At 37.0% G+C, this 22732-nt stretch overlaps 3 protein-coding genes and 1 long non-coding RNA gene across 8 annotated transcripts in view; 2 read left to right on the forward strand and 2 right to left on the reverse strand.

Annotated features, from left to right (window-relative positions):
* zfyve9a (zinc finger, FYVE domain containing 9a) overlaps window positions 1-3410 on the reverse strand; it is a 29073-nt gene extending 25663 nt beyond the window's left edge. For both annotated transcript variants that reach the window (XM_065276029.2, XM_065276028.2), the window contains exon 1: window positions 3272-3410. The gene's annotated coding sequence lies outside the window, so the exon portion shown is untranslated. The remainder of the gene's footprint in view (window positions 1-3271) is intronic.
* On the forward strand, window positions 1936-4898 carry LOC135766673 (uncharacterized). The gene is made up of 2 exons (XR_010541791.1): window positions 1936-2154; window positions 3372-4898. It is a non-coding gene; the product is annotated as an uncharacterized lncRNA (long non-coding RNA).
* A 2014-nt stretch (window positions 4899-6912) lies between these two features.
* On the reverse strand, window positions 6913-11580 carry thpo (thrombopoietin). Of its 2 annotated transcripts, none has more exons than XM_065276041.2 (5): window positions 10435-11580; window positions 9900-10065; window positions 9403-9489; window positions 9126-9290; window positions 6913-7732 (listed from the first exon to the last, which is right to left on the reverse strand). In XM_065276041.2, exons 2-5 carry the CDS (start codon window positions 10017-10019, stop codon window positions 7592-7594), a joined length of 513 nt encoding a protein of 170 aa, XP_065132113.1. In that variant the 5' UTR covers window positions 10020-10065; window positions 10435-11580; the 3' UTR covers window positions 6913-7591. The 2 variants fall into 2 exon arrangements, with proteins under 2 accessions (XP_065132113.1, XP_065132111.1); XM_065276039.2 differs by having other exon boundaries at window positions 6915-7732; window positions 9900-10030.
* A 94-nt stretch (window positions 11581-11674) lies between these two features.
* clcn2a (chloride channel, voltage-sensitive 2a) overlaps window positions 11675-22732 on the forward strand; it is a 67266-nt gene continuing 56208 nt past the window's right edge. For all 3 annotated transcript variants that reach the window (XM_065276035.2, XM_065276034.2, XM_065276036.2), the window contains exon 1: window positions 11675-13274. The gene's annotated coding sequence lies outside the window, so the exon portion shown is untranslated. The remainder of the gene's footprint in view (window positions 13275-22732) is intronic.

The raw sequence follows: 22732 nt of genomic DNA on the forward strand, positions 1-22732 counted from the left end.
AGAGTATGAATTCTCAGGTATATCTCTTAACCTCCTTAGGGCGCACTCACATTATCCAAACCAAACCGCGCTCGGGCGCGTTTGACCCCCAAAGCCTGGTTTGTTTGACTAGTGTGATCGCTCCGTTCCGCGCCCGGGCGCGGATTGTTTAATCGCGCCGCGGCCGGGTTGCAGAGGTGGGCCGGAGCGCGGTTCACTTGGGCTCAGGCGCGGAAGGCTGTGGTGTGAGCGCAATCGCGCCTGAGCGCGATTCAAAAGGTGAAGACGTCAGCTGCGCGACCACTCACCTTCATCTGCCTCCGTAAAAACCTTTTGATTCGCGCAGCGGGGTTACGTGAATGTCTGAGCTGCGCACGTGACAGATGAACTAAGCAATATGATGACATGTGAGAGGGCTGTCTGTAATCGCGCACCAAACGACTCCGAATGAAAAACACAGACTTATCATTACGGTGGGTTCCAGTGTAAAGAGAGAGCTTTATTTCCTGCTTTTTTCAAAACAATCACATCTTAATGACGAAAGCGCGCCCGGACTCGGATCGATAAGAAGTACAGTGTGAGTGCGTGCATCTGGGGGAGTAGGGAGGGGTGACAATCGCGCTGGGGCTTGGTTTGGTTTGGATAATGTGAGTGCGCCCTTAAACATAATGGGGCGGTTTCCCAGACAGGGATTAGACTAGCCCTAGACTAAAATAAATGTAAGAGCTGTCCAAACTAAAAACACAACTTGCACTTATCATATCCGTTTTGCCTCAAAATGCACACAGTGATGTTTTTAGTAAGGCATGTTTGTTAAAACTAGTAATATTTTATAATTAAACTAAGGCCTAAAATAACTAAGGCCTAGTTCTGGCGTAATGCTATTCCCTATACAGGAAAACTAGTTGTAATTCATAAAACCAGGGACCATATACCCGATTAACTTTTAATTAATCAGTAATTTCCTTAAATAATGCATTAGCAGTCAGACGCAACGAAGATGGTGCAGTTTTACACCTGTATAAGATTAGAATGAGTATGATGTTTTGCGTGCAGAGATTTAATAGACATCAGGGCTCAACGCAAATAATTTTTATACTGGCCCATTTGGGCCAGTGGTTCAGGTTTTCACTTGCCCTGCCAAATTTTCACTGGCCCCATATACAACATACATGTTCCAACAAAAAAAGGTTCCCAACTTTTCTGCTTTACTTGTAAACTGACAGCAAACTGTGCAAAATATTGTATTGTTTATTTCGTCGTGTTTTACCCAAGTAAATGTCTGCTTCCAAGATATGAAAATATATTTTAGTGACTGAGGATGCCGGTGAAACCCTGGCCAGATCGGGCAAGTGACAATATTTTTTACTGACCCGAACGTCTCTCAAGTTGGCCCCAGGCAACCGGGCAGTCCTTTATGTTGAGCCCTGGACGTTTACAAGTATTTTATGGATGTCTCAATAACACACTGAGCAAACACAATATGGTTTGTGACTGTGTGCGCGACCTAACCACCTCCTGTAATTCTCTTGAGCTACATAATGTGTTGTTACGTAACCTAAAAGCAGCTAAATAAAAACACCCTGTACCACACCTACTTAAACAGTTTTGTAAACTGCTATCAGTCACAAAAGCATAAATAAGTAGCTTTTTCGTGCACTAAATTGTAATGGCCTGTTACTTACGTTCTTTACTCAGAAAAGGTCCACGTTTCGTGAAGGTTTGTTGCAACTTGTAAACGAAAATTATCATTATACTGACACAGAGAAGGCACTCCCTCTAATCGCAGTTAAATCTTTTCTCCCAAAAACTCATAAACTTCCAGAATGTCACGTGACTGATCAGACTGGATTTAACCCATAACTTTTGCAACATTTTGGAATGTTAAGATGTTCTTTCCTTCCTGTTATTGTTCATTTTTCCAAGCATTCATTTACCCCAGACTGTGCTGTTACGTCTGGGGAATGGGATGGGAAGCTCAGTTTGATTGCTTCCGCACACCAAGAATGTTTCACTGTCACTTTCTTACTACTAACTAGATAAAGTCTATGGCATGCTGTGACATTTCACCCATCCATGAAGTTGAAAATAAGGCTCCACAAATGAAGGGAACTGGAAAAAATCTAGTGACACTCCATCATAAACTGGGAAAGAAGTGAAGTCACAGCTGTTACAGTAAGTCTCTCTTATGCCTTTCACATCAAAGCAAACGTTATTACAAAGTTATTCATTTCATCTCTGCTTTAAGACAAAAAAGGAAAGAAACATAAATAACTATTTTTGATTCTTCTAACAGTGAGGTGAGGTGGCGCCACATTTATAATAAACAACATTACAACAAGCTACTTGAATGTCTGGATGACAGAGCCAACAGGCGGTTTCTTTTGCTAATAAAGCGAAAAATTGGATTTCAAAAGATAACTTTCAGAGTTTTCATGTAAAAATAGGCAAGACTCAGTCACACATAAGAAAGTTCAATGACTAATAGCAACTTCTGCATTGTGTGAATTGTTTGACTCACTCTGACAAAGCAAAGTTTTAACCCTGGCTACTGTACTCTCTGGCTCTAACATACAATAAAAGTTGTAAAATCATAACAAAAAACATTTAGTGTAATTTTCTGGGTTCTTCATCCATGCGTTAACGTATATCAAATCACTATTCCCAACTCAGACTGTAACCCAACAACCCAACTCACTCTTGACTACAGAAAAAGACAACATCATAGCCTCTTTTCAGACTATTAAAATGCTTTATAACTTAGTGATGTACATCAGATATAGTAAAAATTTAATATGACTATACTATAATGTGATTATGATACGTTGAATATCTGAATTCACATAAACAACTGTCACGTCACTATTTAATGTTTGGTTATGAAAGTGTTAACAACTAACACATTAAATATAACTTTTACAGACATTTCATAACATAAACGACAGGCTATTATGAGACTGCATAGATGTCTAACAGATTACAGAGGTTTATTCTGTAGTGTAAGAAAACTATTAACGCCTGCTAACTATTATTAGCTGGATACATAAACCGCTAGTCATTAACTGCGTGCTACACAGCATGTGTTTACTAACGTGATTATCAGCTATTTTAAAAGCTTCATAAACAGGGGTTATCCTGTCGCTCTAAAAGTAGAAATAAAAATATTTCAGCTTGAATTACAACATATTAAACAAACGACAGCATGCGTGATAAATCAATCTCTCAGTAGTGGTTGGGCTCATAAAAATCATAGCTGTGATAAGAGACATTTCAGAGCTGATCGTTTACTCACCGGTGAAATCCCCATCATCTTCAGACACGATTCCGCCATAAAAATCCATGAAAATTCAGCATACTTCACGTCATATAACAAACGCTTATGTCTTTGACAGCTGCAGAACACCTCCAGGCACGACTAGGCCATTTTCCAGTCTTCCACAGAAGTCGAGGAAGAAGTAGCCTAGTTGTGCGACAGCTCTCGTATATCCCTCCTACCGTGGAAAAGGTTACTACGAACTGCTGCAAGGGTGGGACATTTTGGCTCAGGCTACGCTGGGGAAGCGTGACATTCCCTTACAAACGACTCACATTTGAGCCAAAATGGCGTCTGTTTCGTAACCTTGTGTGGTAAGCGTTTTACGATGGGTGACGTCGTGCCTCTGCCTCTGGGTCCAGAAATGCCGCGGGGTGGCATCACTGATAGTGGGTGGCACCCGAATTGGTGTGACGTCATTTTAATGCAGCCATGTATTATCCTTTTTGTTTAAAAGATTTAAAGCTTCATTAGGGTACATTAGGATAAATAAATATATAGATAGATAAATAAAAATGAAATAAAAATAGCTATTAAAGTGTTATAATAAATGAAATATAAAAGTGTTTATTGTATGACGTTATCATAAACTCATTCTTGAAATTAATTACTGTTCATTCATGTTAAAGTAGTTTATACACCATGCATCGATGTAAACAGGTCTTATTTCACTATGGGTAAGGCTCTTGTGGCTCAGAAAGCCATGTCAGGCTGAGATCCGTCCAAAGTCATATTTTGGTTACATCAGGTACTTAATATATAATTAATACTATTAATTTACAACTCAATTTGTTTAACTTTCTTTACTTAACCATAATATTCATATTTAACAATAAAACATTTAAATGTAGACACAGACATCTCCTAATTTAATAAAATATAATTAAGACCTGGTTTAAAATATTTAATACAAATATTTATTTAACAATATATATATATATGTAGTGCATCTAAACAATGATAAAATGTTTTCTGAATGGCTGAGTTTACACAGATATTCTTTACGAACCCTAATGTTGTGTGAAAGGGGTGGCTCATGAATATTAATTCGACTATATGATTGGATATTCCAGGAAGGTTATCAACTAGCGTCAGCATGTAACAATGAATATTCATAAGATAAGCCAGTCACCGCGTAGGATTTATAATCGTGTATGCCCACTTTCTGTTAAAAGGCGACATCAAGTGGTCATCATGTTAAAGTACAATGACAATAAAAACATTCATCATCATCATTATCATCATCATGAACAAATTAAAAAAATTATAATTTTTTTACTTCTATATTTTCCCTTCATCCTTTAAAACGCCATAGATTGACAAAACTGTTTAGGGAACCACCATCATTTTGAGATGCATTTTTTGTTTTGCATTTTTACAATTATTTAGTTGAATTGTTAAGGATATATTGAGGCTAATGTATTTTTGTTGCTTTTTTCCTTTGTAATGTTGAAACAAAATTAGTTTGAATTTCTTCTTAACTGTATAAAATGCCATTACTACATGTCACTGGTTTTCATATGAGCAGTAAACCTGCAACAATGTGGCTCCCATTTCGGTATAAGTATGGGCCTGCTAGAGCAATAAAGAAATAAACTTACAAAAACAGCCCTGTTTCTTTACTTCTAAATGTATAACAGAGCAACAAGGAGAATAATAAAAAAAGAGATATTTTTGTATGATTATAAACAGTACAGATAAATTATCCAGTATCTTATTCAAACTGCTGGGAAATCCAGAGCACAATGCGCAGAAAAATTTAGATGGCCATGTAAACAACAGAAACAGTGTGTGGAGTGGGCAAACGGTGCATTCTTAATAGCAAAAATAGTGTTGATTTTAGATGCCCCATTGGGATGTCAGATGTTCGATTCATACAACTCTATAATAAAATTATAAGAGAGTGTCTCAGATTGTAAATGTGTTCATTGCAAATTGCCCATATGAAAACCCCAAATGAAGACAGATGTGACGCTAATCATATTAACTTAACATGCAAAACTATATTAAGATCCTGTTCAGAGCGTCTGCTGTTGAAGTTTGTGCTATCAAACCACATATCAGTTTACTCTCAAGTAATAAACAAAGCTAATGAGCCTTAACTATTAAAAATTGAAATAGATATTTCTTCAGCTCAATTATTATAACCAGGATTTTTATGTGAGACAGCTAAAATATTCTGTTGGAGTTAAATGCTGATATACCAGGTAAAAAAGCCTTAGTGATGTAGACTCAGCTGCTAGTGGGACATAAGCACTCGAGAAGGAAAAGCAGCATGAATACAACATAGACAGATGCATAGATGACATTGATCAGTACCCACTACAATCCCACAACATTTAGCACATCATCATGAAGATTTGCAAGGTAAGGTAAGGTTTGGGAAATCTAATTAGGTTGCTGGAGATATTGGAGCTGGAGCAACAACTTTATTATATGGCTCAAATATTCAGAAATATTTATTGTTACTTTATTTTAAGAATAATTACTCACCAATTAATATACTTCTGATTCCAAGTGTAGGCTTTTTGCAGTTACCAAACAAGGTAACATTGTCAAACATGGCTGATCCAAATAAATAATTTTAATAAAACACATTTTTATTGTTTGTGTTTATAGGGTTCCACCACACGAGAAACCTTGAGATGCAAAAAAGACACAGCAAAGACGGTTACAACTGTTGTCTTCTCCCACAAAAAAAATTAGTTTTTATTCTTTGTGAGAGTATAACACATTTTGATCAATATGAGAAGTATAGGTTACGTTTATAATATATTTACCAATCAAGCAGGCCAGCAAGGGTCCATCACAAATGTTAAAGTCAACAAGGCAACATAAGGTTCATACTTCAACATGCATTATATTTTTTTCTCCTTAGACTGCCACTGTCCAGATGGTGAGGTTTCCCCTGTGACTTTGGCTGTGCTGGATGTACTCTGTGATTCATGACTTTAAGTGTCGTGACAGCTGTGTGAATGTGATATTTCAATTAAAGAATTGTATGATAATGTTTTGTTTACCAAATTATAACTTCAATTTAAAAAAAAATATTTAAGGGATGGTTCACCCAAAAATGAAAATTCTATAATCATTTTGTCATCCTCATGTTGTTCTTAATCTGTAATAAATTTTTTCTGATGAACACAAAATATGATATTTTGATAAATGACTGTAGGCACATATCTGTTTATAATGTAACCACTGACTAGTAAGAAAACAAATATGATGGAATTGAATGGGTACCATCAACTGTGTGCTTACCATTATTTATCAAAATATCTTCTTCATCATTTATCACAATTCTTTCATAGTATTTTGTTTTCGTATGGAAGTGAATGGTTACAGTTAGGTGTGTCATTTATCAAAATATCTTCTTTTGTGTTCATCAGAAAAAAAGAAATTCATACAGTTTAAAACAAACCTAAAACATGAAGAGGAGAAAATGATGACAGAATTTTCATTTTGGGGTGAACTATCTCTTTAAAGTTACTAAATTAAATACCAAAAAGTCTTTGTTTTTTAAATTGTTGATTTTTCTGCGACAAGAACATTAATAAGCTTACCTAATCAAATGTTAGTATTTTTAATCTTAACATAAAATACATATTAAGACCTACACATTAAGTTTAGAAATGCATGTCTGTGTTTATACTTTAACTGTACCATAAATACCACACATAATGAAAACATTTCAATGATAATCCACACAATTATTAAATGAAAATATACTTAAATATTTATATATGTACATTTTTCCAAACTTTTACAAATGATACATTTTGTGAAACTGCTGTAACAATGAAAAGTAATAAGCAAAATATATCCAAAATTATTTTTAGTCATTTAAATAGTTTCTTAAATATTACATTGTGTATTTTGGGTGTTTTGTGTAAATGCATCAATGTTCCAATGCACAGCTTACACATGGCAATAAAAATCTTGCATCGTAATGTATATAAAATATACTATATGCACAAATGCTTTGGATTTATCTGTAAGATAAATAAATACAATCTGTAAGATAAAATATCACTTTGTTGTTTCAAAAGTTCAGAAGGTGCATCTCAACAGGTGTGTCAGTCACTCAGTGCTCGTAGTTTATCTATAATCCAGTAGATGGCGCAGTGTTGCCATTTACACGTTATGTACTTTCTTCTTGTAACACAGTTGGAGGTCTCCTGCAAAGTGCATGGCCCTCCATTTTCTTTGTAGGTGAGCCATTGTTAAAATTGATTGGGCCTGTCTGGTCCCATTATACAAGGCTGAAGAAAGGCCGATATTAGAAGTCAGTTTTTCAGTCTAGCACTCCTTTGCCATCTCTACAATGAGCCATTCCAGCTTGCCTGTGAGCAGACGTCCAAAGTGCTTCAAGACCAGACCCAAATCCTTAGAGTCCTGACCCAGACAGTTATTTGCCTGGGGCTGTACTAGCTCCCCCTGCTGGACCAGATACAGACACAAGAAGATGATGTTCACGCTAAAAATAATCAGTATGATGATAAAAAAAGACCAGAAGGGACATTTCTCGATGTGATAGAAATTAATCAGCTAATTCTAAATATTAACATACTGGGTTATTGTTGACATCACTGAAAACACAGGTAAACATGTCTGAACTGAAGTAGGTTAAACGGTTTGTATACAAAAAATGAAAAGTTATATAAAATACAGTGAAGTCGTGACTAAGAGTGCCAGTATGTATATTTGATCATGGCTGTATAGCACTTCAGGGAGCACCACGTTTCCATCTTTCTCACCGGACAAGTATGTGTCTCTATCTCTCTGTCTTTCCTGTGGAAGGAAAGCAGAGGTCACCTGGAGTCAAAGCCACCAAGATGACGTAACAAATCAACAAAGATTCCGGGAAGGCAGGATATTTTTTGTAGCACTACGTGGTCCTTTAGTGGTCCCACAAATTTTATGTTTTTTTGTGCCATGTTACTAAGTCCTCAAATAAATTAAATAATATCGTATTGCATGACACATTTTAAGCACGTTAAACTAGATTATTATTTCTAAATTACATTAAATCAGTTACTTTAGTTGTTATAGTTAGTGACATTTTAATATTTTATTTAATCAAATAATTTTTCTGTGATTTAAACATTAAACATAGCTCTTAACAGAAGGTTGTATTTGTTCAAATTAGTCAACGCATTAGCCAACCTGAACTAACAATACTTTTACAGCATTTATTAATCTTAGTTCATGTTCAGCATCAAATCAAAAGTTGTAACTAACATATGGTATAGCATTAACTAACATTAGCAAGCATTAAAAAAAATGAACATCATTATTGCACATTAGTTTATTTTAGGTAATGCATTTACCAGTGTTAACCAATACAACCTTATTGCAAAATAATAGTAAAAAAGAGCTTGTTTACATGTTGTTTTAAATTATGTCTTTCAAATAAAACTAAATCCAATCCTAGAAAGGTTCTTTGTCATGTTGTATGGCTCTACAAGGACAGTTAAACATCCACCGAACCTTTTAGTTCTACAAAAGGTTTAGTTGCAGTGCAAAAACATTCTTCACTATGACAATAAATAATATAATAGAGAAAAATGGTTCTAATGCACCCTACAAACCCCCTTTAAGTGTGATACCAGCCCACTGCTAAGGGAGTACATGTGTTCACCACTCACTGGATGGGTTAAATGCCGAGGTCACATTCCATGTATGGGTTGTCATACACTGGCAAATACGTCACTTTCACTTTTACACCTCAAGAGTGTATGTCAATATTTGACTGTGAGGGCAAGCCTCTCCACAAAGGGGCAGCAAATCTGTCTGAGCAGCAGCAACACAAGGTTGAAGTGATCATCCTCACCTCATTATGGAGTCGTTTCAATATATGCAGGTAGTTGTTGATACTATGTTCCAAGCGCTCCAGCAGAGTAAGCCCACAGCCAGGTTGGCTTAGTGTCCTGGCAGTGTGCACATCCTGTGCTAGAGTCCGCAAAGACAGCAGGATCTCAGCCCTCCGCTCATGCACCTGGAATGTACATACATGGGTGTTTCAGAGAGCGTGTGCCCAAGAGCAGAGTGAGTGGGTGAGTGTTATAACAGAGGGAGTGTGTAGGAGTGGGCAGCATTGAACAACTCACTGATTTTTTCTCCCAGGTTGCTTTGTGAATCTTAATGCATGGTAATTGAATAGAAGAAGGTAGAGATGCTACAGTGCTGCAGTCTACCTGTAAAGGAAGCAAAAATATGCCTTGTTAAATGTCTAGTGGAGGGACAAGCACTGCTAAGTACACAAATAGTATAGTCCATAAGCAACACAATAAATGACGCCTAGTAACATGCAATCTGACAAGTAACAATAGATTTATGCATTTGGCACACGCTTAAATCCAAATCAATTTTTTTAACACTAAATCTGTAATGCGTTCTGCTTGTTTATAGTAGATAAATATAAAAACGGGATTTGGGTGCCAACTGAAATTTGGATTGAAAGCCAGTAGCCTATATAAATATCTCTTTAAATTGAATAAAAAATATCTCTGTTGCTGTCCTTTTAAAAAATTGGCTAAATCCCTTATGGATTACAGGAAAGAATTTAAACATGATATAAGACATGTAGGAATTGCCCAAGTCTTACCAGTTTCTCTTCAAAGTCCTTCACCTTGTTCATCACTCTTCTGGCCTCCACATTGCACACAAAATCCAATGGTTTAGTGTTAACATGGGACAGTTGATAGGCAACCATGCTCAACACCATTACCAGCACTCCTGTGAGGCAACCAAACCAATAGGAAAATATGGGTCTGTATGTGGACCACAATAATGAATGAATAGAACACATGGGCTATATAAGGTTGCAAATATACACAGTAAAATATTAGACAACTTGAATAATAATAAAAAACAATAGATTATATAAACCTAAATAGTGAGATGTTACTAAACAGTTAGTTATACTATATTTAGATATTCATACATGATCTGAATATTCATTGAATGCTTGGTAAGCATTACAAGCTGTTGACTTAATTAAAGTTATAAAGTGTTTCCCAAAACGCAAATTAGCAATCAAAACCGAAAGTTAATATTTTCAAATTCTGAGAATATATGAGGAGCAAATAAATATTCAAAAGCACTTAAGAGTTGTCAACGTGGATGTCAGTCATACTCACTACTTAAATCCATGCCCTGTTACAACATGAGATCTCCCGTCGCGTTACTTTCCATTGGAGAGCGTCTTCGTTTTAAGAAGTAACGTGAAAACCTCCATTCACGTGTGTGCTTCTCTACTATGTGTGCTAAACTGTCGCCCGCACACGGTTTTTTTTTGTTTTTTTTTTTTGCTTTTCCTTTCCCGGCTGGACGTTTTTATCTCGTCTCTGAACATGCCCCAACTTTCCCTTGAGTCGCTTCACACTACTCCAGCCAAAGTGAGGGTGAGAAAATAATTTGAGTGCACTCGAGTAGTAGATAACGATAAACTTTATTGTAAGAAGAAACTTTTAATAATGGTGTAGTTAGCCTGAACAAACAAGAGCCCACATATCGTTCAGGTTAATGTTTTATTGTTTGATCAATCTCGTGTATTCAGTGGCTTGCCAGCAGCAACAACAAGCATTTCAGTGTCTTCTTGAATTGACTTTTTTGTCCAAAGACTCTGTATATATTGCCTAAATATATTTATTAGCCTATACATATTTACTTTTAAATTGTAATATCTATATTATACCCTCTATATAAAATGATACAATATTTATTGTGGTCCTGTGTTTACTGAGGTACTGTTTCTTTAAATGTAATGAAATATTCAATAACATTGTACAGGCAAGGAAAAATCAATTTACAATTACTTTCTGTAAATATTCTGGTTATATATACACACATATAAATGTCACTTTTACACAGTTTTTTCTTATTTATATGACTTGTAAATCACTGCCTAATACAGGTGATTTGTAAAATGTGAAATTAAATGACCTGTTGAGGACATGTTTATACAAGGGTATGTGTGTGTGTAATCTCTTTCATCTGGCAAAGAGTTTTGTTGGAGCTGAATAAACCAAATATTTATGATCACTTGGACAGGACAGAGACAACAGCAGGCTGGTCATGTTAGTAGGCCGTCTTATCAGCTGTGCTGATTCATACACACACCTGTTTCTATTAGTCCTCAATCCTTACAGAGATAGTGATGATCCATTCCAATATATTTTCAGTAAAGCGCGACTATTTACTCTTTACTCTCTTTATGATGCAATGGTGTGAAATATAGCACATTTCAGTATGAGAACTATTCAAACACCTGTTGCTTCAGATTTTGAAAAAGTGTTGCCTATGAGTAGATCACAGTGCAATCACTGCATTAAATGTCAACACTAAGAAAGAATGCAGATTATTTTTACAATCTTTCTCTGTGGCTTTGGGGCATTTCTTGAATCATTTTTAAAATGTGCAAAATATTAGGTGCATTTATCAAAACAATTCGTACAACTGCACAACATCATGGATGTGCTGCAAAAGCCTGTAACTTGTTCAAAATCTTTAGTTCATCTCTCAAAAGTATACATTTGTATGTCAGTCAACATGTCAATGCCATCAAAATGACAAGTCATCGTTCAGAAACAAGACAGTCAAAATGTTTAGCCATGTTGTCACTATACCAAGAGTGCACAATTTATGTGTGAGTTTTTTATGTAAACTGATGAATTCACATTTTCACATTTTTTCTGTGAACATGAACAATTACACACACTGTCATATTGAAAATGATATATATATTTAACAATACAAATTAGAAAGGTTTACTGTACACTGTACAAAATGAAAGTTCACATTCCCATTTTGCATAACATGACTTGTATGAACTAATTTCTAATTGTTTTAAGGTGCAGCACTATTCAACTGAAAACCAGTATAATGTTTTTGATGAAAATGACATAAGAAACTGAAAATGTAGAAAACAGCAGACAATTTTACATAATCATCTGCACGATTGTAGCAAAGCATTTGCAATTTATCTAAAACTTTTATGTTGTGCACAACTGACTTGATGATATGGAGCTTTGAACAAAGTGTTTAGATACATTTCTTATATGAGAAATGCTCCAAAGCGACTGAGAAAAACTGTGAATACTAGACTGTTTTTTTAAATCTTTATTTCGCACTAGAGAATAGCAACATATGCTGAAACAGTTTTCCGGTTGATCACCCAACAGCAGCCCATGAGTCACATCTGTAAAGAAAACAGCATATAGGGCAAAAGGCTTGTCTGCAAGCATTGACACAAGCCCTGAATGCATCTATGCAGATAGATAGATAGATAGATAGATAGATAGATAGATAGATAGATAGATAGATAGATAGATAGATAGATAGATAGATAGATAGATAGATAGATAGATAGATAGATAGATGTTTAAATGACAAAACTCAACACATGATTACACTGATTGAGACAAATGCGCCATCACATGATATTAATGACGGCAATCTTAACAGAATTGAAGTCAACCTGCTATAGCCTAACTAAACCAGTACGGAACCCGCATTGCATCATAGAATCAATTCCTGGCTAGTGCACGCGCCCCGGGCTCTGCCGGCTTAATTACTCCTTTACCTATCAGCGCGTGCAGTGCACACTAATCGGAACCTATGTGATGCATTAACACCTTCAGGTAGCCTGTGTGTTAAGGAAGGTAGCTTACTCGCCTTTTTCGAAGTTTCGCTGGCGGTCTGAGCCGAATGGAAAGACGAGCGAGAGAGGCAACGGCGTCAGCAACAGGGCACTGGCAAATCATCAGCGTGGACAATTATTGGCAAAGTATCTCGATCGTCTAGGGTTAGAAGTGCGACAAAAAACCCTGACGTTATTACTCGATTTTCATCTCATTGTTGTAATCGTGTGGGGATTTCTTACATTTTTTGCGTCATTAAATGGAGCGGTGCAGGTGACGTTTGGACTGTTGCGTTCAAGAGGAGCTCGTATCCAACACTAAAAGCCGGCGAGGAAAATGTAAGTAGCTGCCAAAGATGAAATAGCAACCTGTTAAGATGCCCGATATTACTGCTGGCGATAAACGGTGCGTTTAAAGCGCTTAAGAAGTCACTCGTGCTGCATCACGACAACGTGTTTGCCTTTTAAAGTATACGCTTGTCATGTTTTTCATTTTCAAAGGTCATTAATTGGTTTGGTTATCTTGAGAGGGCTCAAGGGCACAGTGTAATTCGTGAACCGACGTCTGATTCCCTTTTTGAGGGAATTTTGTCACACCGGTTCAAATCCTGCCCGATCTCAAGAAGCACTGTGTATTCAGTTGCATATGCATCTAGAGCCAACGTCCCTTCAAGGTCCTTTGTAGCGAAAAGAAAAACTGTCATTGATATTTGCATTCTCATAATTTGGTGTCAGAAGTCGATATCTCTACATCTACATTCATCATAGATGACATGAAAAGTGTGCTGTGCTGTTTACATTTAAAGTAGCTTGACAGTTTAAGCTTGGAGAGAAACTTTACTTAATTTGGTACTGTATTCATGTTACAGTAAGTTGATAAATTGACAAGTCAAGTCTTATAGACATTTCAAGTTTAATTATTTATTTGATTTTTTATATATAAATTATTGTTTTGTAATTAGCATTTGGAATGAGCTAGACCCATTTAAGGCCAATATTCAGTGTGGCTTTATTCCCAGCCTGTGATGGGAACGTATTCGCATATGTAAAATAGACCCAGCTTCACATGTCCACAACAGATAGATATTTCATTTTATAAGCCAATGCTATATTTAAATAGTCAATTATAATTATAATTATTTTAGGCATCCACAATAAATTCAAAGAACATAACAGAAACTTTTGTGGAAGATTTTGGCCAGTGTGTTACCCTAAAGGCACATCATTCGAGTGAGTGTTGTTTATTTTTGTGTGAGGTGTAATACTTACAGTTGTGACAGTACTTACATGTAAGGAGTGTGTTTGCTCAGTGCGCTAGAAAAGTCTTTTATGTCAAAGTGGTGTGAAGAAACGAACCCACATCCAGTCAAATAGTGATCGGTCAATCTTTTTTATCATGTACATTTTAAGATAATCATCTTTTGGATGTCAAACCGTACACAACTGCTAAAAGCACAGACACACTATTGTCAGTTGCAGCAAATTTTTTGTCAGATCTGTATGCATGAGCATACATAGAGGAGAGAGAGAGAGTAAGCACATATATACAAAACACTGCAGTGTTGCAAGAAAACCATCAGAATTCACAGTGATACATGCATGTTTCATCCCAGTCTGCACCCCTGCTGTTCCCTGGGCTGGCAGTAGACCTGTTACTGAGCTCAAAAGCAGCATATATCAGACTTTCAGTTTCTGTATGAAAATCTGTTTAACAACCTATTGGTTCTCCAAGGAATTATGTCTTTTATCCTGTGAAGCCTTTGAGCCGCTGAAGCTTGTGGGTTGAGATTCAATGTAGCCTCAACGCATCCCTGCATCTAAATTTAGTGTTTACTGTAACCACAAGTTATATTAATGAGCAGTTCAATAAGCTGCCCACTGGCTCTCCACAGGTTTTGAAAGACTTTGTCTCTGGGGTGTGCTATGTCAGATTAGCTCAGTTCTCATAATTGCCAATAGGAAGGCTGACAGGTGCATCCTGGGTTAATTTTAAAGGGATAGTTTACCCAAAAATGAAAATTCTGTCATCATTTACTCACTCTCCTGTTGTTACAAACCAGTATTAATTTCATTGTTCTGATGAACACAAAGGAAGATATTTTGAGGAATATTTGTAACCAAACGGTTCATGAGCCCCACTTAGTATTCTTTTTTTCCTACTATTGAGTGAATGGGGCTCATGTTAGATTTGTTTACAAACATTCCTGAAAATATCTTAATTTGTGTTCATCAAAACAAAGAAATCTATTACAGGTTTGTAACAACATGAGAGTGAATTTATTTTTTTTATTTTTTGGTGAACTATCCCTTTAATTCCCGGGAAACATTGCACAATTTTTGGCTGTCCCATACGAAAGATTGGCATCGTGAAACAATGATCATGATTTCTGTGATTGTGGTTCTTTGTGGTCCTATGTTGTACAGTGAGAGAGGTTCAAAGACAGCCGTTTCCCACTCTTGCGTCCAAAGAAATTCAGCATGATCAACTCACAGTGTGTTTGCTGCTACGATATGCCCACTGGTATTTGTTTACCACTAGTGCATGCTGGTGACGTTGCGCTAACGTGTGACGCAGCCGTCGAAGCCTCTGTGTCATCATCGTACAGTCTACATGATTGTCGTACCCAGGTTTAAACAATCCATGTTGCACAGTGTGATAAGGTAATGCTCTTTTAGGAGTGCAAAAATCCTGCAGTGTATTCCAGGCTTTAGGTGCTTGTATATCATTCTTATCAACTATTTATTATCCTTTCATTTTAAATGCTGTGGTTAGGTTTTGGATTATTGGTAGGGTTTACACTCTACATATTCAGGGTTATTTTTACCGCTGGCCAAAAACAGACAAACCCAGCCGCTGTTTAAAATAACCCAGAAAATGTTTATATTTGGCCCAAGAATGGGTTAAAACAACCCAGCATTTTTGGTTGATACAACCCAGCATGTTGGGGTTGTCTCTTTTTGACCAGGGTTAAAAGTAACCCTGCATTTTTTTGGGTGTTAGTTTAGGTGGTAATACTTTAGTGTGGGAAACAATTCTTACATCTAACTAGTTAACCTAGAATTTTAACTTGCATATTACTATCATATTGATTGCTTATTAGTAGTAATTACAAAGAATTTATTAATGCCTTATTTGCATGACTATATTCTACATTCCTTAAAACTAATATCCCATACACACGCATACACATGTAGTTTATTGCTGCAAAATACTTAGTTAATAGTGAATATGTGTTCCCTAGTGTTGTAGTCAAGACCACCTAAACGGAGACCAAGTCATGACCAAGACCAAGACAGACAGAGACTGAGACAAGACCAAGACTTTAAAGGGTCGAGACCAAGTCAAGACCAAGACTTTAAAGTGCCGAGACCAAGACAAGATCAAGACCAGTGCAAGTCACTGTATTAAAACACTTATGATAAAATGTGGAATATGCATAATGATTAGGCACTTCTTGTCTGTGTGTGTGCGTGCGTGTGTGTGTGTGTGTGTGTGTGCGTGCCATCAGAGAAAGTGATAAAATAATCAAAGGCATTGCAGATATGTGGGATTTATCTTTGTCTATAAGCAAATAAAAGTGAACAAACACTAAAGAGCTGAAATCAACTTAACCATTTATTCTGAACTATCTTTCCATGGCTTGCCATTCACTTTACATTCACTTTACACAATGCAGGTTTTTTTAATAATAAGATTAGAAAAATTGTCATTGGGAGAAACTTAAACAATGCTTAAACAATGCCAACATCATATGCCAAAGACGAGACGAGACCAAGACTTTTAAAAAGTGGTCTTGAGACCGGCCTCGAGAACTACAACACTAGTGTTCCCCATACTTAAGTATTACAAAACACTCACGTTCACAAAATACATGCAAGACACTCCCTTAACAGTAAATTCTGATTACGCATGAGATTATGTGAGTATCTGGCAAACGCAATCATAAACCCTTTAGACGCATCTGCAGCAGGCACTTAATTTGAAAAAACACGTGATGTACATAAGATCACTCAACTGTCACGCCCCCGGAACAAGTGGGAGGATGCAAACGCAAAGTTTGAAATAAATAACATTTATTAAATAAACAGGAAACAAAACAAGGCACGATAAATAAGTAAACAGGCAGGAACAGGGACCAAGACATACACTGTGGTAAGGACACAAACTGAGGCAACGATCCAGCAACTGAACATACAGGTGACAGGGATATATACACAAAGACTAATTGATAACAGGTGATTGGTAATCAGTGAAAAGTCCAGATGACAACAATCAGAACAGAGGCAACAGAAACACGGTTGAAACCGTGACATCAACACGCAGAGCACATATTTAAAAAAAAGGAACCACACACATGACGTGTTACATACATGTTGTGACGAACTTCACATCGAGTGCCCTCGAAAAAAAAAAGTCACCAGCCGCCACTGATATTTATGCTGCGTTCCAGCCTGTAACCCGTAACTCACGACTTCAAAACCACGACTCACGACTCTGAACTGGGAGTACATCGATCTAGTACGAGTTCACGGGTGGGAAGTCACGGGTTTGACTGCCGTTCCAGTGCACTTTCACAGTTAGAAGGATGTAAAAACACGAGTTACAGGCTGCCTGGAACGCATAAGGTCGTGAGTCACGTGTTTAAAAACCTGCCTGGAACGCAGCATTAGTTCACTCCAAAATGGGCCACTATTGTCATTTAACTTTTGCTGCTCGACTTTTTAGCATAGGGGTCATTATGAAATTAATATAATTAATATTTCAAATTGGGTATACCCCGTGCCATCTAATAAAAAAGTGGGTATCCACATGTTTCTTGACGTAAATTTGGGCGCAGCCATCTTTGAGCTTTCCGGTTTATGACTTCCGGTGAGCCCCTAAAGCTAATGATAGTCTATTGCGAAGGACATAAGTGTGCCATTTTGACTGGTTGTTTAATGTTTGTTATGAAATCCAGGAAGACCGACATAATTTGTGCAGTTAGAGGTTGCCATGATGATAGCTACTACAAACGCAGTAAATCTCTACAAAACATTTGTTTTATCCATGCACAAGAGCTGAATGTGTATGTGGCGCACATGCAATCATGATCTGTATTTACAAATCCATCCAGTAAAACGTTTCATAGAAACTGCCAGTAAACAATAAATACAATAATTGTTTAAAAACAACTAATATTATGCTGATGAAAATATGCTGATTTAGCTGATTTATTTATTCTGCTACTATATATTATTACAAAAATGCGATTACAGTACAGAATATATACAACATAATCTGCTTAGTTAATGTTTATTATAGACCGTTTCAGCGGTAACAACATAAACAAGCCGCTGTCGCGGTCCGCACGTAACTTCCGGTTAACTCCGCTAATAATAAATAACAACAAATTCTTTAAACATAGTTTATTTATATAACAAGCAAACAAAACAACACATAGATTACCTAGGAAACCAAAACATTTGTTATTTTCGACGAGGCATTTGTTCAAGAGATCAGTTTAGCAACTAGTCAGACCATTAAAAAAACGAAACCGGAAGTAAGGTTCGGATCCAGACGTGTATCACGTGCGTCCAATGAAACCATCTATAGTTCATAATGTGTTTGCACTTACTTTTGTTATGTTTTAAATGAAAAAGCAAATACTTTAAAAAGTAAGCAAATAATTTCTGGCATGAGGGTAAGTAATGACCTTCTCTACCCTTCTTTGCCCCCCCCCACATAAGCTCATGTCTCCACCGCATATGAAGCGATGTGATAATATTTTCATAAAATGAAAACAATACTCAATACATGAAGTAGTTTAATATGTTTATTATGGTTTGTTCAAATAACTTGCAATGTGTTGAATGATACTGCTGACTCTGTCGGACCGTGTGAATCTCGACGTGACGCCATATAAACAAGTCCATTAAAAATTGCCGTTTAAAAAAACCTCACACCAGAGAGACAGTTATGACATTTTAAACCATTGCCCGAAAAGTTAATAACACAAAGTCTTGGTAAAATCCAGGTACAAACACTCGACTGACTTTCCCATTGTAAAGATACTGGTATGTCTCTATGCTTTTATATTTGCTCATTGAAGACCTGTCACCTCCGATCAACAACACAAAATGATTGAACTTCATATATCAAGCCACTTCTTAATTTCATCTTCACACTGGTTCATACACGGCAGGTATCATGTTTTATGTGTGCTCCCACTACACTGTTTTCTAACGGCTGGCTATTGAATTGGAAGTCTCGGACCGGAAAGGAAATACGCCACATCACTTCCGCATTCGAGAAAAAGGTGGAATCCCCATGGCATGCCATCTAATAAAAAAGTGGGTATACTCTGTGTACCTGCGTATACACCACTGACTACCACAGTATACTAACATTGACTGGTGTAAAAGTTAGTACAAAAGAAGCCTACATACAGTATTTGCGTACTAACGTGTCAGTGAGTAATCTAGACTTTTAAGTGGTTGAGTTCAGAGTACTACAAAATATAGCGATTACTCACATGGTTAGAAATAGAATGCAGCTATTTATTTTGACAATCGAGTCAACAGGTTAAGTGTAGTAACCCCTGTCTTCCCACACGAAACGGGTTTTCAGCGCATTCATGTCTTGCTTAAAACCAGCAGCAGTGCGCTATACACGGGAACAGTTGAGCTGTTTTCCGTGAAGGACCTGTTACACAGTCTGCTTGCTGAATTGAGTATCAATGATGCGAAGGTGATCTTGCGGTGTTTGGGCATAGCGTTTACATTTTTATTCCAGTTACATTAAGGTTATGGCGCGAGACAGAGTCCAGCAGCGCATGCTTCAGTACCAGCAAACTCTGGTGAGTAACGCAGGTGTCGGTGTTGGTTTTGATCTGCAGAGATGCGTACAAGCAGGGGTTAAATTGGGATTTGTTATGTGGGGGGGCTCTGCGGAGAGGGGTACTTCGAGGGGTAACATGTTTAATACTGATGACAGCAAAGCCACTGGTGTGTTTCAATGACATTGTAGACTTCTGATAGGATTTGATAAGTTTCAGCTTTAAAGCTGTGCCAGAGGTTGACCCCAAATATTTTAAAAAGAGCATCTAAATTTTAAATGATGCAAATCTATAAGTTTGACAACCTATATCCATTTGTTCCACATGTCATTATGCACAATTGATCACATTTTAAAGGAAGTTAAAAGAATCAACCTCCTTGAATAATTCTAGGCATAAGATACCCAAAAAGACTCTTACATGTCTTATAAATTAGCCATAGAGATTCCCTATGCTGGTCAGCAGCTAAAACAATCATATAGTTAGGTTTGATTTGTGTAATCAAAATACATTTTTTTATTAAACTATGCCTATACAATGAGTTATATCCAGTGTTATCCAGTTAACATAGTGTCAACTACTGCTTTAAATTCTTGTTTGTTAGGGTAGCAGGGCAGCATGTATTTTCCATGGACTAAAGTAAAATAGTCTACATCGCAAAATGCAATACGGCATTTTATATAGGCTACACTACATACTTGTACACACACTTTACAGTGCATTCAATATGGATTTTTTTATCAATTGGCTATGTGAGTTCCCTGGGGATCAAACCCATGACCTTTGCATTGCTAATGCAATGCTCTACTAATAGAGCTACAAGACCCACATAGAGTAGGATAAGGATGTTATGTGCATTTCATCAGTCCTGAGAAAAATCTGCTTTGCAAACCACACAAGTAAATTGGTGAAAGAAATGCAATTAGACACGGCTGATGTTTTAGTAGAATTTATGCTTGGCATTTGTTACAAAGTTATATGTTTCCAGCTAATTAAGTAATTTGTATGTTGAAATATATGCATTAATTTGAGTCTGTGGAGTCGACAATTTGAGGCATAAATGATGTTGCTTTAATGGCATCATTTACAGTTATGCGTTCCAAAATTTCAAGTCCCCCTTATCCATGCTTCATCCCTCCGACCCCTCCTGCTTCTCCACTTGTGGACTAAATGTAGATCCTCCTTGAATATTAATTGACTCATGCACCAGTTTCCCCCACATTTCTGTCACATCGGGATTGACAGCTGTACCCTGGAGCACTTAACGGGGATATCTTTAAATTCAGATAGATATAAAGAGAGACGGTCTAAAAACGTGATGGACACAATCATATGGCTGGTGTTGGGCAATTTCGTTCTTTTCATTCTGCACCATTTCCCCTACACCACCCCTCAAACACACATCTATAAGTTTTTTTATGCATGCTGTAATGACAAATGTGTTTGCAGGAGTAAGGTAGGCGTGAAGTGGCCACACTTGGATCCATGTGTTGCATTTGTATCTTGTCTTTTTGGAGTTCAGGCTATTTCCGAGCAGCCGCTCTCCCTGCAGGGCCATTCTGTGTGTTCCACAGTCCCTATAAGTGTGATAAATGAAACTGGGACATTTTTTCAAGCTCTGCTTTCCTTATCGGTACGAGGATCAATACAGCACTATACAAAATGGTGGCTGGAGACAAGCGGCTTCATTCCCTCTCTCAACACCTTTTTGTTTGACCAGGGGTTGGATCTCATTTCGATTTATGTCTTTATCATTTACTGCCCGTACAATGTGCTTCAGTGCACAGGCATGAGTCTGTCTGGACGCATTTGGAAAAGGAGGATTAGTCTGTGATTTTTATTCAGTATGTGTTCTAGCTCACTGTATATTTTTGTTTTCTTTGGGGATATTCTTTTGTGACTCACCATTTTCCAAGTAAAAATGCTGATATCTTGGCAGCCTGTAGTTTCTATATTGTCAATTTTAAGAAATTGCCCAGCACAGTGTTTTGGGTTTGCAATGATGTGTTTTCCCAGAGCTTCCAGCAAAAATAGCACGCCTGAGGACACTCCTAGTCTTAGCACACATCACTCGTGTGTCACAGTGTCCCTATGCGTGATCCTCTTTGCTATCACCCTGTCTGATCATTATCAGCATTCAGACCATCAGTGACATCTGTCAAGCATTTATAAATGAAATGCTTAAGGCCTACCCGAGGTTTACTAAATGGCCGTTACTAACTGAATACAGGTTAGAGACAGGGTTCAGCTTGGAGGCATACAGTGGCAGAAAATAGGTCAGATTTTTTTGAAGAAAAAGTCTCAAATGATGGGTAAATTTATAGCAATGGATTGAGTAAATGTAAGATTGTGGATGCTGGTGGAGCTAGGAAAGGTACTATTAAGCATTATTGTTAAAAGTATCAATTAAATTAATAGTTTATTGCAACATGATCAATGACGAGAAAAGTTGTGTTATAGTCATGCAAAATTTGATTAATTTATTCGTGTTTTTTGTGCCTTAAGAACAAATGTCTTTTCTAGTGTAGTTTCTCGTGTCCGTGGCATGACTTTTTTCGTGTCATTTTATGTGTTGTTTTCTAATTTTTTGAAATCATTCTTGCCTGGAATTGGGGTTTGGGTTAGGATGTCTAAAAATGTAACAGATCGTGATTCTAACCCCAACCCCAAAATGGGAAATAATAATGTGAAAACAAAACATAAAATGAAACGAAATAGAAAGTCGTGCAACGGACACAAAAAACTATTTATAGAAATTCGTGCAAGTGTCACAGAAACAACCTGATCACACGAATTTTCGTGGCATAGTCACAGAATTTTTTGCAAATTTTTCTGTGGCATTCTCACGGATTATCGCATTTTTCCTGCCCTGCCACAGACTTTATTTTCCGTGGCATTCTCACGGATTGGTTACTCAACTGTTTTCTTACCATTGTCGCTTTGGTTTAGGGTTAGATTTACATAAAATGACATCCTTACCCA

Source organism: Paramisgurnus dabryanus, chromosome 6, assembly GCF_030506205.2.
Source record: "Paramisgurnus dabryanus chromosome 6, PD_genome_1.1, whole genome shotgun sequence".
NCBI lineage: Eukaryota > Metazoa > Chordata > Actinopteri > Cypriniformes > Cobitidae > Paramisgurnus > Paramisgurnus dabryanus.

Coding starts and splice junctions, on each gene's coding strand:
- thpo (XM_065276039.2), bottom strand. Junction 9,490..9,899: donor AGGACTTTGAAGAGAAACTG/GTAAGACTTGGG, acceptor CTTCCTTTACAG/GTAGACTGCAGCACTGTAGC. Junction 7,733..9,125: donor TGAAACGACTCCATAATGAG/GTGAGGATGATC, acceptor TATCTGGTCCAG/CAGGGGGAGCTAGTACAGCC.